At 36.8% G+C, this 19,161-nt stretch overlaps 1 protein-coding gene across 2 annotated transcripts in view; it reads right to left on the bottom strand.

Moving 5' to 3' along the window:
• rttn (rotatin) overlaps positions 1-19,161 on the bottom strand; it is an 83,995-nt gene that overhangs the window by 31,177 nt on the left and 33,657 nt on the right. For both annotated transcript variants that reach the window (XM_031903768.1, XM_002939620.5), the window contains exons 18-29: positions 18,916-19,052; positions 17,712-17,883; positions 17,401-17,500; positions 16,965-17,053; positions 16,362-16,479; positions 14,593-14,689; positions 13,227-13,289; positions 8,582-8,773; positions 6,252-6,491; positions 5,886-6,030; positions 3,556-3,710; positions 2,625-2,844 (exon numbers count right to left, since the gene is read on the bottom strand). In XM_031903768.1, the coding sequence (XP_031759628.1) occupies positions 2,625-2,844; positions 3,556-3,710; positions 5,886-6,030; positions 6,252-6,491; positions 8,582-8,773; positions 13,227-13,289; positions 14,593-14,689; positions 16,362-16,479; positions 16,965-17,053; positions 17,401-17,500; positions 17,712-17,883; positions 18,916-19,052 (1,728 nt within the window). The remainder of the gene's footprint in view (positions 1-2,624; positions 2,845-3,555; positions 3,711-5,885; positions 6,031-6,251; positions 6,492-8,581; positions 8,774-13,226; positions 13,290-14,592; positions 14,690-16,361; positions 16,480-16,964; positions 17,054-17,400; positions 17,501-17,711; positions 17,884-18,915; positions 19,053-19,161) is intronic.

The following is a 19,161-nucleotide window of genomic DNA, read 5'->3' as shown; positions in this document are numbered from 1 at the left end:
CTGTGCCGAGTTCAGCTTAACCTATACAGTGCTCAATCTAGGCAGGACTTCTTGCAATTAAGAATACAGGCAAACAGAACTTGCTTTGATAAGAACTTTAGCACATACGTGTTGTTTGCATATGTAAATGTCAGTTTTCAGAGGGAAAATGGGAGCCAGGCGAAAGCTGCTATGTGTTTTAGGAAAATGACATGGTGCTAGTGAGGGGACATATGCAATACAAGTAATGCAGTGTGGGTGAGAGAGATGAGCCCAAGTTTAAGGGACAGATTTAGTAAAATTTGAATTGATTTTGTTTTATTTATTTATGTTAAAACAATAAATAAACTTGTTTCCACAAATGTCACACACTTATTGAGCAAAAAATGAAAAAGCACGTGCTGGAAAAAGTCTAAAAAAAAGGAGCAAAAAGCGCAGCTTTTTTGACTTGACGTACTATAACAGCAACTTTTTTGAATTGTTGCACAAAAACTAGCATCAAAAATCCAAAAAACACTGAAAAGTTCAAAGCAAAGAGAGGAAAAAAATAGGAAAGGGACATATGCCATTGAATTCTACAGGACCTCAGCAGGAGGAGAGTATTCTGATTCAGAATTGTTGCGGAAAAATAATAAATCTCTAAACAGTTGCACCTTTTTTTCCTTAAGACTTTTTTGGTGTTAAAAAACCCAACCCAACAAAGTTCATGTCCTTTAAATCACAATACCATTAGTTAGTACCAGCATATATTTAACCATAATTATTGCCATCTAAGGCTCTTGCCAGATGTGGACTGCGAATAAACCCATACTCAAGCAGATGCTCGCCAACATCCGCTCCATGTGTCTGCACCTACAGATGCATAAATGAGCTTTTTGGAGCATAGGGGCAGATCTTTGGTATGGGTTTATCCAGCAGGCCAAGAATCCACCACGTTTGGCAGAAGCCCTAAGGTGGCCATATGCAGATTTAAGCTGCGATTGGGGTCCTTCAGACCGATTCAGCAGCCTATCTGCCTGTGTATGGGCACCCCCAATGGGCCTACCTGATCAATATGTGGCCTAAAATTGGCCCGATATTGGTAGGGCAGGTTTGATTTTCCCATCGGATCAGGGACCCCAATGGCTCATTGATGTAGTCCTCGCCTGACGGGTCTTATTCCCATCCTTGTAATTTGATTGTTTTGCCCGAGGGCTAATGGTTTGTATTACTCAGATATCACACACCACCTTAGCTTGGGTGGACATGTCGGTGTATGGTCACTTTTATAGTAGCTGAGCAGAAACCTAGGCCTTGGAATTGCATATGATCTACTCTAAATTTTGCTAAAACATTTGAAGAACAAACAGAAGACTACTGATAAAATGAAAGTATGTCCACCTTGCTCTTTGGACAGAGAACAAGCTATAGGATAAACTGCAAGCAGCAACAATAAATTGAGTTGGACTGATACTGTGTTTGCAATTCCTTAGTGGTCTTTACTTGGTCCATTGCTTTTCAATTTTGTTATAAATTACCTTGAGGTTGGCATTAAGTGCTGTCTCTGTTTACTGATAATAGTAAAATGTGCAAAAAAATATGTTCCATATGGGATGTTTCCGCTTTGCAGAGCTTTCTAAATAATTTGGAGTACTGGGCAGTAAATTAGCAAATAAGGTTTAACACAAGGTTATGCACTTTGGCTAAAATAACATGAATGCAAGGTATATTCAGAACAAGGAAACCACCAAGAATGTCATTTTACAAAATAATAGCCATCTGGTTAGCATTTAGTAAAACGTTATATTTATCTGGATGCACACTACACTTTTTTATTAAATTACTCTTGTTTATATTCACTTTTAAAATCATGCCCGCCATAATGCATCCATTAATTCATATTAATTTCCTCTAGTGTGGGTGAGTAAATCTTCTCCAAATGTTTTCCCCCTGGCAGTAATGTAAATTACTGGTGGGAAAACATATAAGATGCTTTGACTTTCCAAAGTTGCATCGAGGAAACTTCGGGCGACTTCATGTTTTCGAACTAGCTTTTTACATTATCGCTGGTGGGAAAACATTTGGAGGAGATTGGTTTCCTGCACTAGTTGAGATTAATCACAGGGCAACTAATCTGCTTACCTGTCAGGGCCTTATGCAAAAACATTAGCCATTACTTGATGTTAACTAAGGCTCCAACTTACAGAAAGACCCATTATGAGAAAAATATAAAAGGCTATAATGCTTAGGACCTGAAGTCTTTCTAGAATTTAAAGCACAATACCTAAAACATTGACATAGCATTCCCATATTTTAGAGGTCACTAGATAAGAGTTGCCATCCATAGAGAGATAGAGAAGTTTTTAAAACTGCAATCCCTTAGAGCTGGTTGTCAAGAACCGAAAGGTATATTATATACAATAAAGACAGTCTGCCCTCTAATATTCATGTTTTCCAAAGTTTTATATTCCATAAATGGAACCAAAGTTTTGGTTGCAGCTTGGGTTTTTATTAAACACCCCAAGCAGTAGCTGAAATGATGATGAAATTTATGAAATGAGGCACCTAAAAAACATGGATATCATACCCACATACATTTCAGTTTCATGAAGTGATTTTCAGTTATCAGGAGTAACATACAGAAGGCAAAAATGAAAATATTATACCTCCAGAAGGCTAGTCAGTGTTTTAACACAAACTGCAAATGGCTCTGTAGATGGGCTGTAGGCACTCCAACCTGGCTGTGAAGTCACATGACTCATTCCTCTTAAAGTCTGTGCAAGAGATGGCAGCCCATAGAAATGAGGAGCATCTGATATTTTTAAACGGTTAAGCAAATGCAATGCCAGTTGTGTTCTGAATGTTCCACCAAGTACCAAACACTTTCTAAAAAGAAAATATATCTTTTAGAAATAAAAACATTTTGCTATTCAGTAATTACATGCCTAAAGTGTTAACCTCATGGTAACCTAAGTGTATCATTTATAGCCTTGTTTAATTTACAGATATATCAGGACCCCAGACATCTTATAATGATTGTTTAGAAACTGGTCCTATGTGCTTTCAGTATTGTTACATTAAAGCTAATGCCAGATTGGTATCAGTCTTTCCCTGTGCCTGCACCCGGAGCCACTGCGTCGCAACTCCACATGTAGTTGATTTTGGCTCCAAAATCTATACTATCATGTTTTGGTGCCAAAAGCTGCTCTCTGTGCCAGCACCCAGCCTGACGCAATGGTTCTAGGTGCAGGCACAGGGAAAGGCTGATGCCAGCATAGAGATTCAGCCCTGTCAGGCTTAAGCCTTAAGGGCACATTAAGTTAAAACATAAACACACATTTTTATGTTTCTCATGCTTAAATAATATTGGTTAAAGTCCATCTGTGTAATTGATGAAAGAGGCATTTTCAGCGTGGGCAGCATGTGAGCAGTACACAGGAACAATGATAAAACAAACAATGCTTGGAATATTCATTGAACAAGGTGAAAATGTGTGCTGGCATTGTTGGACTTTTCACTATTGAGGAATAACAGAAAAAAACATGTTCAGATCCCAGTAACTAAGCAAGCTCACTTAAAATGCAAGTTGGCACGTACCGATCAGTAACTGAAGTTAAACAGAGCATTAGTGTGTTAAAAAACATCATCAGCTCTTTTTGCAGATGCTGCCTCACAGCTGCTCGTGTATCATCCAAATCCTTTTTGGCTGGATATTCTTTCTGCTCCATTAGCTCAAACAGTGGACTTGGGCTCTAAAAGTAATATTGAAATTGAATGTTTCATCAGTATTTGTTTATGATAAGGAGCAAGTTTTAATGACGGTAGTGATTAAGACTGATTGTCATCAGTAACCTAAATGCACATTAAGATAATTATTACCATAGGTAACAGCAAAGCCTGGAGAGTTATTTAAATTGAAAGTCATAAATCATTGGCAACAACCCTTAAATCTTCCAACTTCTGTGCCAAAAATGTCCAGTCTATAAGAGCAATGTTAGACTTACTTACTTACACTGTAAGATCCGCTCATTTGGTGAGGTCACCAAGCAAGCGGATCTTCTCCCGATATGCCCACCTATGGTGGGGAGCGATACCGGGCTAATTTGATCGTTTGGCCCTAGGACCAAACGATCAAATGAGAATGGCAGGCATAAGCGCCGTCGGATAAGGGCCTGCATTAACAAGCCAATGCGATCCCTGATCCGACAGAAAAATAAAACCTGCCCAATCGAGATCTGGCCAATTTCAGGCCAGGTGTCAGTGAGGGAGGCCCATTGGTGGTGCCCATACACCAGCAGATAAGCTGCCGAATCGGTCTAAATTACCAGCATCAGCCCATGTATGGCCACCTTTAAAATGCAAGCTTCTACTTAAAAGACTAATATTCCGGAATAACAACAACATTAATATTCTGGAATAACAACAACATTAAACAAAAAAAATTAATAGACCTTTAAAAGCAAATCACATAATGATCTTCTGGACTTCTTCTGTAGGACATAGGAGGAAATTTGTCCATACACAGGTTGCCCCAGTACAGTATTCAACCAATCAGACAGATACTTTAAAATGCCCCATATACAGAATAGCCTCCTTTCTATTGTTTATCTCATATGGGCCTACAGCCAGGGTGGTTGGAACAAAAGAAGTTAAAAGAATCTGTGGAACACATCTGTGGCATTGCTGATAGCCTCCATATTATAACTCAAATATAAAGACAAAGTCCAATGATGCTATTTATTTATAACATGTTTTGAATTGGGTTAATATGCAGGGTGCTTTAGGTATTAAAGGGGTTGTTCATTAAATGTAAAAATAACATTAACATTGTAACTTCACAGAGCTATTATTTTTTAGCTGCAGGTGCCAGTGACCCCCATTCAAAACGTAGACAGAGGGACCCAAATAATTCAAGAACTATAAAAAATATAACAAAAACAATTGAAAACTTGCTAAGAATATGCAATTCTATGATACACTAAAAGTTAAAGGGGACCTGTCACTCTGAGAAATAATTCCAAATTGTTTTCCTTTGTGTTTGATAAGCAAAATAAACTTCCACTATAAACTTACACTATATAAATTATTTTTATCCTGTTTCCTTCAGACTTGGAATTCCCAATCACAGCAAGCAGGCAGGCAGCATTTTGTGGACATTGTTATTAAGGCAATCTTTGTATCGCCCTAAAATCTTGTTTATGTGCCAGAATGGGGGTCCTAATGCCCATGCACTGGTTACACAGTTAGATAGTGAGAAAGGAGGGGGAATGTAAGGAGCGCAGTGACATCTAAGAAGTTCTGAATGGAAAGTGAAAGTAACTGTCCTGCCAAAGGCACAGAGGCTGAGCAGGCAATACACGACAGCTGGGATTTTTAAATGCCTTTTTAATGTATGGATGTGTTAATAAAAATAAATTTAGGTTTCATGTTTAATTTGAAACATACTTATATTATACAGCTTTTTATGTCTGGATGACAGGTCCCTTTAAAGTAAAGGTGAACAACCCCCCTTCAACCAAAATGGGGTTCTGTCCTAATTAAACGTTATTTTCTCTATTGTTTTCATATGATTTTTAATGAATGAATATATTGCTTGCACATACCTTTTGCACATTGGTATTTTAATGCATGATAACAATAGCAAGAGTCCACTAAGCAATGACAGGATTAACATTTTGGTGTGCCAGCAATCTAATAATATTGTTTCTGATTACTATGCAACGTCCCTCCTGTTGCAGTTTTGCTTTTTTATTAATACCTGGAGCATGATATGAAACCGTTTCATTGCTCCCACCAGAATTGCATTGGCAGGTGAACAAAATATATGTGTACATTTTACAGCTAAATTATCTTTATTGGGAATGAATGTTAATGCTGCCTCATCTTTCATGGGTTGAAACTGGATACCTCAAAGGCACTTTTCTTACTTGTTTAAGCAGCATCTCTAGTATCCATTGGAGATCGTGTGGATCTGAATTTCCTTTCTGCTCTTGTAATATCTTATTTAAAAAACGTATCACATCTGCCAGAAGCTTTTCATCTTCCTCACAAGCAGGATGAACCAGCAAAAACCTGCCGACAAGAAAAGATCATGCCAAACATTGTTGTGGCCCCCACAAATAATAATAATAATAAAAAAAAAAATAATATTATATATATATATATATATATATATATATATATATATATATATATATATATATATATATATACATATATATTATCCTCAACAGCAGTGTGACAGAGTGTATTGCACTGTGTATGTGCAAAGAGACTCTAGAACTTTGTCTCACCTACTCAATGCAGTATGCCATGGCAGACACTTCAAGGAAGACATGTAACAGGCAGTCAGGCAGTTTAAAACCAGTCTGTCATTTAGAAGATAAAAATTCATCCTAGCAACAGCAGAGCGAACTTCCCCATGAGACACAGCCTGAATGATAGAACTCAGGCAATCTTGCAGGCCACTAACAGAGTGTGTCATCTTCAATGTCAGAACTTCTTCTGGGGATAACTTTAATGTTTCTAAAGAACTTATTAGGAAAAGAAATGTGTGCACAGTTAAGCATTTATTTATTAAATATTTTTCAGTTGGCTATATATATAACAAATACATTAAATAAAACGAGTAAACAAATGCAGCTTTTTGCTAAAATATAAATATATATTATATAAAATTATACTCATAAATACATAAATGTATACATACAAGTGTATGTTACGGGCTTACATGCCATCTAGTGCTAAAAGAACTGTTTGTCTGACAGATGACGGAGGGTTTGTCAGATGCCACAAGAAGGCTACCTTGCTGAATACTTAAAGGAATAGTAACACCAAAAAAATCAAAGTATATCAAATTAAAATGTTATATAATGTTGCCCTGCACTGGTAAAATGTGTTTCTTTCCTTCAGAAACAGTACTATAGTTTATATTTAAAAAAAAAAAAAAAAAAGCTGCATTGTAGCCATTGGGTTAGCTATTCAAATTGAATTGGGCTAAATTGGGCCAGTTACATAGCAGATAACAGATAAGCTCTGTAAAATACAATGGTGTTTAACAAAGTTTATCCTTTTTCTGCTTTGTAATCTGTGCCTTTTCTCCTTTTTTCCAGCTTGAATGGCTGCCCCCAGCTACACAGCAGCTTTGTTTATATAAACTAGTAGTCTTTCTGCAGTAGACAGGCAACTTTTACCAGTGCAGGGCAACAGTACAGTATATTTTATTTAATGTTACTGTTCTTTAAAGGAACAGTAACACCAAAAAATGAAAGTGTATAAAAGTAATTACAATATAATGTACTGTTGCCCTGCATTGCTACAACTGGTGTGTTTGCCCCAGAAAGACTACTATAGTTTATATAAGTAAGCTGCTGTGTAGCCCCGGGGGCAGCCATTCAAAGGAGAAAAGGCACAGGTTACTTAGCAGATAACAGACAAACCCCCATTATATGGGGCTTATCTCCTAGTTATCTGCTATGTAACCTGTGCCTTTTCTCCTTTCTTCCAGCTTGAATGGCTGCCCCCATGGCTACACAGCAGCTTATTTATATAGTAGCTTTTCTGTAGCAAAAACACCAGTTTTTTGCAGAGCAACAGCAAATTATATTTTAATTACTTTTAAACACTTTTTTGATGTTACTGTTCCTTTAATGATGACTGTAAAATTTTAGAAAAATAATCTACGGATGTTCATCATGATTACAACTGAACCCTAACAGAGAACAATTCAATTCTACATAATTCTGTGCTTTCTACTTTAAGCATTCAGGAATGCCCCAATACACAAAATGAGATTCATACAGAATTAGTTTGGTGAAATCAGGGTGATAGAACTTGACGGCATGCACAAAGCTCTGATCTTAACCCAAAGAAACACTGTTTGCAAGAAAAATTATCACCCAGGATGAGTTCCCAACCTCACTAATGATTTTGGGACCAACTTTAAATGTTATCACAACATAGGTCACATTCCTTTTTCTTAGCCACAAGTTTAGCAAGTCAGTTCACCAAGTGACATCACTAAGCACCCTTTATAAGGATACATTTTAAAGGTAATTTGTTGCTCCTGCATTATATATTAAATTAGCTAAGGAGAGCACAACCATTGATCAAGCTCCACCTCATAATTTTGTAAAACAGACCAGAGTCTGAAAAACTTTCTTCCCAAGATCCCTTCTGTTTTGCTTTAGTCAATGTTTTTGCTCACCTCGCTAAAAATATAATGTAACTACAACGCTACTTCTCTGCCTTCGCTTATGTGTAAAAAACCCTGAAAATAAGAACATAACCAGTTTGTATTGACTATCTGGTTGGTGCCTAGCTTTGTCTCAGAGGCCAGGGTGTAAGTATCTTTGAAGGAAACTGTGACTTGCTTTACAATATTCTTACCAATTATATTTGCAATTATAACATACAAACCCCAACAGGTAATACAATGTACAAGGTGTGCCCAGGTGCAGTAACCCATAGCAAATAATTATATGTATGCATTTAAACTGGTGACCAGGAAAAGCCGACACTAATAAAAACTGCAGCAAACTTTATCTGTGTTTTCAATTTTCAACTCACATTTATTAGACAAATGTATTCTGTGTACAAATAGTATTTAAATGTTCCCACTTACTTTTCAATTTCTTCTTGTTCATTTGCCACTGTTTTTAAGAACGGATCAACTCCCTGGTGCCAAGAAATATTCCAAGACATCCGAAGCATAACTGACACTGGCTTCGAGGTTAACCACTCAGCAGATAAGGAAGAGGCCATCGTGTAGGGACTGACAGCATGATAGGCACTAACTAGTACAGGAAGGTGGAATCTTAAAAAAAGCACATAAATAACATAAAATATACTACCATTTTATATTCATATGCATCTTGCTTCATAATTTTACTTCAGTTGCACGTTACCCCCACACTCTCATTATTTTTATATACAGTCAGTGTGGACGGTGCTAGCTCTCCCCAATTTTGTACTATGCATCCTGCAGCTCTACATCAAACACATTGCTAAATCAGTTAATGCAAACTGGCTACTTCACAGATGGTGCATGAAAGCAGGTAGTGCCCACAAGTCAAAGTCGCAGGTTGTGTACACAAGGAGTAGGATAGGGTAACGTTGTGTGCAGAGTGCTTCTGAACCTGGGAATCGCCTTACAATAGCCATATGAGTGCATAAGCCCATATTTTCATCATAATTTTTTTGCCTTTGCATCTGCTATAGCCTTTAAAGGACATATAAAGCCTACATTTGCCTACAATGTATATCAGTTGGACATGTCTCCCCCAACCAAATGGCATCATTTGTACTGCATATATCCCCTCCGCTTGCCAGCACCATCACATTTTCCTAAAGCAAATAGCAGCTTTCAACCAGTGGTCATTTTTCCTCTGATACATAATCAGTTTAAATCTGCAAACAGCATATACACACACACACACACACCCTTATTCAGCATACATTTCATCAAGAATACAGGCTCACACAGGCAGGACTGTCTCTGAAAAAAGTTCTGCTTTGTTTTAGCACTGTAATGGTAAAGCTGAGCTCAGGAAAAAAATTGAAGCAGACAGCTAGAGCTGAGTTTCTATGGGAACCAGCAATGCCATCTCTTTACTGGCTGCTAGACTGGAGGGCGTGTTTAGTAATCTGAGTTTAGAACAACTGAGCATTTCTGGCAAGCCAGGAATCAAAGCAAATTCCCGAGGGGGGGGGCGAGTGGGTTACAGGAGGAGAAGGAAATCTAAGTGATTAAGGAGATGTTCCAGCCTTATTATTAACCTCTGGACAACCAGTGTGGCAGGTATTGAAAGTTTTCAAAGAGGCTGTTCACTGATTCAATTTTTTTGTGTGGAGTTTACATGTCCTTTAAAGGAAGTCTATCATAATTTTTATGCTATAGTTTAATTACAGAATTAGACTGTATATTGAAAATCATTTATTCTACCATTACACATTTAATTCTTGAACCATTTTTTTTAGCTGTAATATTGGTGTGCAGGCAGCCATCTCAGGTCCTTGAGCCTGATCCTGAGCTTTTCGAAAGAGCCAGCACTACACAATGGAACTGCTTTCAGATAAGCTATTGTTTCTCATACTCAGTGTAACAGGAAGAGTTGTGGTTGGACATGGTTGTTTTACTATTGAGTGCTATTCTCATATCTATGCATTGAAGCATTTTGTACTGCAGATACGCTGGTGCACTTATCTACAGGATGATCTGCCCCATGTGCCCTTGCTCTAAAGAGAGACTGAAGTTTATCAGAGCACAAGTCCCATAGCTAAAGGCACCAGGAAAATTAAGTATATGTGTAGCCCCACATAAAATGTCAAAATTAAATGTAAAAGCTCTGCTCTTTTGAAAAATGGATTTCAATGCAGGATTCTGCTGGAGGAGTGCTATTAACCAATGCATTTTATTAAAATCATAATTTCCCTTGGAAGAACCACTTAATGATCATAGAGACCTAAGGGACTCCTTGGCAAGAAAAGGCAGTTAAAGTAAAAAACTGCTAGCTGCTGTTTACAGACATACTGTACCACTACTTAGGCTTAAGTCTACATCCCTCTAGCTGCAAAGCATCCATTGAAGTTAATAACAAAAATATAACCTTCAGTCACTATCAAACTATTTGCTCGATTCCCATAAAGAATATTACAGTGTTGAAACCCATAGGAATCGAGTTAGAAAAATGTTAGTGTTCTGTGCACTTTATAAAGTGCTGAACCCATTTTCGAATTATTTGGAAGATCATTATGAGCTTGGAGGGTTTCTTCCTTCTGCTTGCAAGGTGCTAATACTACAGATTTGCATGTTACAATTCCATGCAGGATGCTGCCGCTTTGCAGAGCGATTTGACAAAATTAGATAACTGGGCAGCAAACTGGAAAATGAGGTTCAATGTTGATAAGTGCAAAGTTATGCACTTTGGTAGAAATAATATAAACGCAAACTATCTACTGAATGGTAGTGTGTTGGGGGTTTCCTTAATGGAGAAGGATCTAGGGGTTTTTGTTGATAACAAGTTGTCTAATGCCAGGCAGTGTCATTCTGTGGCTACTAAAGCAAATAAAGTGCTGTCTTATATAAAAAAGGGCATTGACTCAAGGGATGAGAACATAATTTTGCCCCTTTATAGGTCCCTGGTAAGGCCTCACCTTGAGTATGCAGTGCAGTTTTGGGCTCCAGTCCTTAAGAAGGATATTAATGAGCTGGAGAGAGTGCAGAGACGTGCAACTAAACTGGTTAAGGGGATGGAAGATTTAAACTATGAGGTGAGACTGTCAAGGTTGGGGTTGTTTTCTCTGGAAAAGAGGCGCTTGCGAGGGGACATGATTACTCTGTACAAGTACATTAGAGGGGATTATAGGCAGTTGGGGGATGTTCTTTTTTCCCATAAAAACAATCAGCGCACCAGAGGTCACCCCTTTAGATTAGAGGAAAGGAGCTTCCATTTGAAGCAGCGTAGGTGGTTTTTCACGGTGAGGGCAGTGAGGTTATGGAATGCCCTTCCTAGTGATGTGGTAATGGCAGATTCTGTTAATGCCTTTAAGAGGGGCCTGGATGAGTTCTTGATCAATCAGAATATCCAAGGCTATTGTGATACTAATATCTACAGTTAGTACTAGTGGTTGTATATATAGTTTATGTATGTGAGTGTATAGATTGGTAGGTGTGGGTTAAGTGTGCTGGGTTTACTTGGATGGGTTGAACTTGATGGACACTGGTCTTTTTTCAACCCTATGTAACTATGTAACTAACTATGTAACTATGTAACTATTAAACAGTCCCAGACACAAGTCACTGTAAATTTTTTAGAACAGACAACTCTTCAGTGTTGTATATTAGTCATGTGTACACATAAAACAATTATTTCAACTGGATGGTACATTTTATGTTTCTTAATATTAATGTAACATATCCATTTGTTGAATACTGTGTAGGTGCTTATGAAACTATGAAGAAATGTTAAAAAAACAAAAGCACCATCTATATGATACTCTCCGTGGAAATCTGTCTATTAGGGTTAATAGATAACTCCCAACCAATGCTGAATAAGTTCTCTTCAGAACATTGTTATTCTACGCCATAAAAGCATTGATAATGTGGATGGCTGCAAACCCGCCTCACCAAACAACTGTTTAGAGCTCGTTCACAACAGTTAACCTCTTGTTCAAACAACCTGGCTTTATGATGCCCCAACAAATACAGGTATGGGACCTGTGATCCAGAATGCTCAGGAACAGGGGTTTTCTGGATAAGGGATTTCCATACCTTATGCCTAATTAAAAATAATTTAGACATTAAATAAACCCAACAGGATTGTTTTGCCTCCAATAAATATTAAAATATATATACATATCTTAGTTTGGATCAAGTACAAGTAACTGTTTTATTATCACAGAAATCAATGAATTATTTGATTAAAATGAAGACTATGGAAGATGGACTTCCTGTAATTCAGAGCTTTCGGGATAACATCTTTTCGAATAACTGATTCCTCACCTGTATGAAGAAATATGGGTTGACTAGGCTGCAGCAAAATGTGTAAACTGTAATGAAAGAAATTTACAGTGTGTGCCTTCTACTATGACTGTAAGCTTCCCTGTTACAAATTGCTTGACCACACTGGAATAATGTACTCTACCATCACATCACTTAAAGCCTATACCTCATCAAACTCCCACCTTCCACCTTTACTAGTGGTTTTTTTTTCATTTGTTTTAAACATAAAAACAAATGAACAAAACAAAATGGCTTTATGACAAACATAAACTTCTGGGCAACACACTGAATGGATTATAGCAAGATAAAAATAATAATTAGCAATCCTTTTATACAAAATATGTGAATGTTTGTCCTATAAAAATCAAAATGCATAGCACAGCATAAATTCTAAAGTATAAACAAAAGAGCAGGTAATGGATTCACTAGTCTTGAGGTCATAACTCTTTACATGTGACCCTTTTAAAGGATAGTTAGTTATTCTCATTAAGAGGTTTCTACTCTGTGACCCTGTGTGAGAAGAGGCCCAGTATTCTGTTGATGTTTATTAATTGCCCACAAGTATTTCTTGAAGTGCCCCCCAGAACTGAAAAATGGCTTGCTAAAAAATATTTCCTTTTGCTTTACTGTTATAACAAAATGAACTATAATATTAGAGCACTGATCTGATATCTGGAATTCTGAAAGGAAATCACTAATCATAACGCTTTAGCTATATTTATATTATATAAGACCTGTTCTAGACATATAATGCAGATAAACTTACCTTCTAACTACAGTGACAGGAAGTCCAAAAGGAGGTTGGGTGCAAAAAGGTATGGCCTCTGACCTGAAAAAAAAAAGACTGCAAATGTAAACTTCTGAAAGGCCTAGTTCAAAATAGATCTTTTCTTTTACAGTTATTATCAAATTTGTTAATGAAAAGCACAATGTTGAATAAAATGCAAAATTCATTTTGGTATCCCATAAAAAACAGTATATCTGAAATATATTCAAGTGTTTTTTTATTCAAACAAGTTAAAAAATAAGTAAGCTTTATCAGAAAGGTCTATGTAAATACAGCCATAATCATTTACAGTAATGCTGCACTGAGTCCTCTATTTCTTGTCTCTTTTTTTGTAAACATGATGTTCCAGTGTCTGACTTCCTCTCTCAGAAACATCCTTAATTTCCGAGGCCAGAGTCTGTGCAGTTCTCTCCTCTCTCCTGCTACCCCTCCCACCAGAATGCTAAGAACTCCCTCCCCCCTCCCTTAGGAATGTGTGATCTCAGCTATAACATCTAGAGCTGCAGGCAGGAAGCAACCTAAAATGGCAGCTGCTGTCTTAGGCAAACTGAGAAAGCATCTAAAGCTGTTTACTCAGGTATGTTAATTGTTTCTGCAGAATAAATATATTGTTCTAGGTGGCACTAATGTGGCAAATATATTGGCAGTAAAATGCCAAAATGCCTTTCCTTCTCCTTTAAATCTCTGCTTAGTTCAGGCCAAATCCCACTAAAGATCAAAATAAAAATATCACAGAAAAGAAAATTTCACCATAGGATTTAATATTTAGTTAACATTAAAGGAATATTCAAGGGTTTGATGTGTGTATACATATAAAAAACAACTTGGTGTGAGAAAAGTTGTGCAAGTTTAATTGCTCCCTTAGAAACAGTTTGGAACTAAGATTTGGTATTTGGCCAAAAAAAAGAAACTGCTTCACTAGACATTAGAGGAGATAAAAAGTCATCTCACTTAGTTTAGGTATTCTAGAACCAAAAGAAACTATTGTGAAACATATTAAAAAAAAAGCACCATTGATACTCTGTTCTAATTTGCTTCTGCTGCACAGAATAGACAAGAGTGGCCCATCACCACTTAGATTTCCGCTGCATCAGAGGTGGGGCTCTCCGAGTGGCAGAACAAAAAATAATATATATTGCAAAATAACTTCTTTTAAAGGGAATCCTTAAACCTAATGGGAGGACTTTTCATCGCCTTTACATTGCTGTTAAACATTCTAATATTATTAAATCAGCAACCTTTCTGTATAGGTTGTAAAAAGTCATTTAAAAGAATTATGTGAAAATGTTAATAACTTAATAGAATATTGTACAAGATACATTTCTACATGAGAAATATATTTTACCATGTGTCCATTCTTGATATTTCATCAAACAGGAGCATACACAATAAAGCAGCAGCTTCCGTGAGTGAAGTTACTTCTTGCTGCATCATCAAAGATACTGAAAAGAGAGGGTGACAAATAACGCAATTAAAATCAACTGTTTGTAATCATGCAATTGTTTACATGTTGAAAGTGGCTATAAATTCTAGGCTGGTGGAAAGCAAAGGTTTTTAAATAGGTTGTAAAATACAATTGGCAAAACAATTTAGCTATTAATAAATTAGCTATTTTGCAATCTGTGACAGATTGATAACTTAGGAGGACATTGTTTTAACTCTCATGGGAGGACATGCAGTGAGGATCATTTATTGGCCAAATTTGCACCTACGCAAAACCCAACCAATCAGATCATTTCTTTATTGTTCTACTCTCATTTGACTAAAAAAGATAACCACTGATTGCTTGCAATCGGTTACTGCCCAACTTGCCAAGTGTTTATAAACGATATCTCCCATGGGAGGACATGGTGGAGAACACAATGTCCTCCTAAGTTATCAATCTGTCATCTCTGTTAGGACACAGCATTGCAAAGGTACACAGAGTAGGGGTTATTTAGGAAGTGAGAAGCAGGGAGTAAAGTGCAAAAAGGGGTGCAATCAGTCATAATTTCTCCACTTTTTGTCCTGACCTATGCATTAATACAATTCCACAGGTCAGAGTGTGTATCCCATAAATACAATGATGTCTGCATTAGGCAGCGCTGCTTTCATAAGGGGCTAGGGAAGGCATAAAGGCTCCCACCTCCAGCACACTAAATTGCACATCATTCACACACAAAGAGATGGAGTGAGCAGGATGCATTAAGCCCTGTATGGACTCCCTGCACTATTTTTTTATCTGGTGGGGGGGCAGAGTACAGCAAGACCCTGTACAGAAGTGCTCTCTGAATAAGCTCTAAGGGTATGCTAATATCTTCTTCATTCACCATCATTCTGGCACAAACAGCACAGAACATGTTCTCTGTTCTTTGGGCTGTTAGGGGATTCTAAAAGTCAGTAACGGGAAAAATATTTGCAATGTGAAATGCAGCACAAACACATTTTCTTTTGCGTGACTTTAATTTAGCTTTTGTGAACCCAGAAACTGTTCACTTCCAACAAGAAAGATTGAGAAGTTTACATCAGCGCGCAGTGTACAGTATGAAATAAAATTTCTTACTGAAAAAGTTGTATGCTCCGAAAGAGTATGCCACCTTCAAGCATGCCTTTAAGCACGCAATGAAAATTTGCAATGCACAGTCTACTGAAGAATATTACTAGGGATGCACCGAATCCTGGATTCGGTTCGGGATTCAGGACGAATCCAGCCTTTTTTTGTTTTTTTTTCGGTTTCGGTCGAATCCACTGTCCCAAAAGCAAAAAGTATCTGCACACAAAATAATTAATTAATTACAAAATCATATCATAAGAGAATCCACGGCCCCGGCCGAACCTGAATCTTAATTAGCATACATTAGCATATGCTAATTAGCATTCAGAAGGGTTGAATGGTAGGGGGAAAAAACTTTTGCTGCGCGCGCAGCAACTTTTAACACTTCCCGGTCCTAATTAGCATTAATTCCGTCGGGGTGGGTTTAGCTGAACCCAAAAAAGTGGGTTTGGTGCATCCCTAAATATTACACTGCGAAATGCGTACTTTTTCCCAAATGTTTTTCTCTTTGCAACTTTTATTACATTTCCCCCCAATATATTCAGAAAAGCAAAAAACTGAAATTGACTGGGAGCTAGTACCTCGGAATAATGTAAGTAGGAAGCAAGGTTTCTGCGAAAGGGTCAGTCGAAATCCGGGATCAGCATATACTATCTTGCGTAAAAGCATTAAGCATGGCAGAATCATACACTCAAATGCCTGTTTATGAAAAAAAATGGATTTTATTTTTAGCATTGTACAGTATTACGAAAAAGAATCCTAAAAAACATGGTTAAAAGAATAGTACTACATAAAATTTGCTCTTAATAGGATGCAGTGGTCAGAAAGACTTGCAGCTGGCCTCATTTTTTATTTTGTTGTTATTGTTATTACGTTTAGCAGCTATCTGGTTGCTAAGGTCTAATTTACTGTAGCAACTAGTTAGTGCTTTTAATGATAAACTGGTCCTATTTAGGTGAGGGCCCAAATAGAAAGTAAGAACTAACAGCAACAATAAATTGTTAACATTATATAGCAGCAGTAATTTGGTTGCTGGAGCCAAGCAGAGGAAAGTAAAGATAAAAAAAAAGTAAATTGCTGGCTTAAAAGAGGACTAGAAAACAAAAATTCTAGTTCTAGGTAGATTGCATGGTAGATTCAAGTAGGATGGAATAGCATGCCAAATAAGCAAACATGAAACAAACCTTCCCGTCTTGTTGAACATATTTATATAAGTAATGAAGGATTTTGTCCACTACACCCGGCTTTTTAAGAACACTATGCATTTTCACATCTAAAAGAAAAGAAATATATTTAATAGGGGAATACAGCATTTTATAATTAAATTTGACCCTACATACTATATTCGGTGGTGGATCCTTACAGGTAGTCATAAAAACACACCAAAAATTAACACACAATGCCAAAATTATCACATACCAAAACTATACTCCAGCCTTTAATAGGTAGACATCTAAAAATCAGTAAAATATATGTAGGCAATTTTTTAGAAATACTAAGTGGCAGATTTACCAAAAATAAAGTTTGTATTTTTGCCTTTGAGTTTGCATTCGAGACACACAATGACTGCACTGTGGTAGAATGGTTCAAATTGTTATGTAAGAAATGCCACTGACTTACCCTGTGCTATAACCGACATCTGTTCAGCTGCAGATTTCTGCAGAGCAAAATCCACTGTGTCTGAGAGAAATATTTCACATACTTTTTGAACAGTGTCTTCCTGCAAATCAAATACAAAAAAACCCCCAAAATGAATAATTAATATTCTTCTACAGGATTCTGTATTTAACAAAAGTAACTCAGATACTGTTTTTACAGCTACATAAGAACAGGCAAGAGTTTAACAAAAAAAGGCAAAATACTGAGAAATAATACATAACAGAAAGATGCAAACACATTACCAATTAACCATGCAAGTAGTCAATACTTACCATAAAAAATGACTTTTCATTGTTATCTAGCTTAAGATCAAGTGGCTGTTCTAGGATAAACAAACAGACTGCATTAGACAAAGTACTTCCTAGAATCTGGGGTCGCTTGCAGGTTGAATCTTCCTCATTCATTAAATGTACTGCTATCCATTTGATGGCCACAGAGCGGACTCTATAAAAATAGTAAGCAAAAGGTTAACATATCATTTGACATATGACATATCAGATGACATATACAGAGATCTCTAAAAATATGTTGCTAGTGAATAGGGAAATTGTGTCATCCTGTTTTGGTGTCCCATTCACTATCTGGTGACTTAACGAGATGCTGACAACAGAAATGAAACCTTTTTTACATCTATCATAACATTGTCTTTGCATGAGCTTTATAATTTTGCCATAAAAGTATTTGCTGATGCTTTTCCATTCCTTATCTGATCCACCGTCTTCTTCTATGAGGGGGCACCATATTTGTGCAGCAGTAGGCCGTTAGCATTAGAAGCTATAACTGACAGGCTGAGAAGGGACAGTCAGGTTGGCAAAACAGTCAGGTTTAGGAACTTCAAGCAACAATTACATAAAAAACCAGCCCTAACAGTGAAAAAGATCAACATGACATATAGGTAACTTTTTATGTAGATTCATAATTTGAAAAGTTGTTTTTTCGTGTCAGTATCACTTTAAAGATGCAATAAAAAATGCCTGTCGCAACTGCTATAAGTAGTCCTGTATTTGTAGCACCTAAATGCATAGGTAAAGAGTTTCTGGTTATTACTGGGGGTAAAGAAAACCATGGCAAAAAGTGCAAATGTAAATCCCCTAGGAACAATTATAGAATTCATAGTATCTAAACTTTTGCTACTTAAGAGAGAGAAAGATTCATAAAAACAACACACTGCATTTGTTCAAGCTTAGATCAAGGTATTTTTTCATATTAACAGAAAAAAATAGAGATATCATCAGAAGACGAGCAAAAGAGTTAAAGCAAGCCAAATGCACCCTCTCAAAGATCAAACATTGTCTATGGGTGCTACAAAAAAAAAAACAAAAAAAAAAAAAACAAAAAAAAAAAAAACATTTCCAGTTTATTCTCATTAGTACAGAATAGGCACTGTTCATAAGGGTGCATTTCAGTGTCAACTGTACTTTAATTGATATAGATTGGTTCACAGTGGCTTTGAATCCATATAAATAATATACCCACGCCTGTTTTTTAGAAAAAAGTTGCCGCAGAGCTGCTCTTATCCTCGCAGTTTTAGGTAAAATCCCATCATCATTTGCAGATGTTTCACATAAAGTTAAGATGGATGTACCTAGGGTTTCTTCTGTATCTGCAAATCCCTTAAGAAAATAAAGTCATTTATTTAGAAGAACAGTAGATTTGCTTGGTCATCCCTACAGTTACTATAGACTACACTCATGAGTACAAAATATTACAGGTAAGTGATCT

Source organism: Xenopus tropicalis, chromosome 6, assembly GCF_000004195.4.
Source record: "Xenopus tropicalis strain Nigerian chromosome 6, UCB_Xtro_10.0, whole genome shotgun sequence".
Lineage (NCBI taxonomy): Eukaryota > Metazoa > Chordata > Amphibia > Anura > Pipidae > Xenopus > Xenopus tropicalis.
Note: the sequence above shows the minus strand (reverse complement) of the source record. Positions and strands in the feature narration are given on the sequence as shown.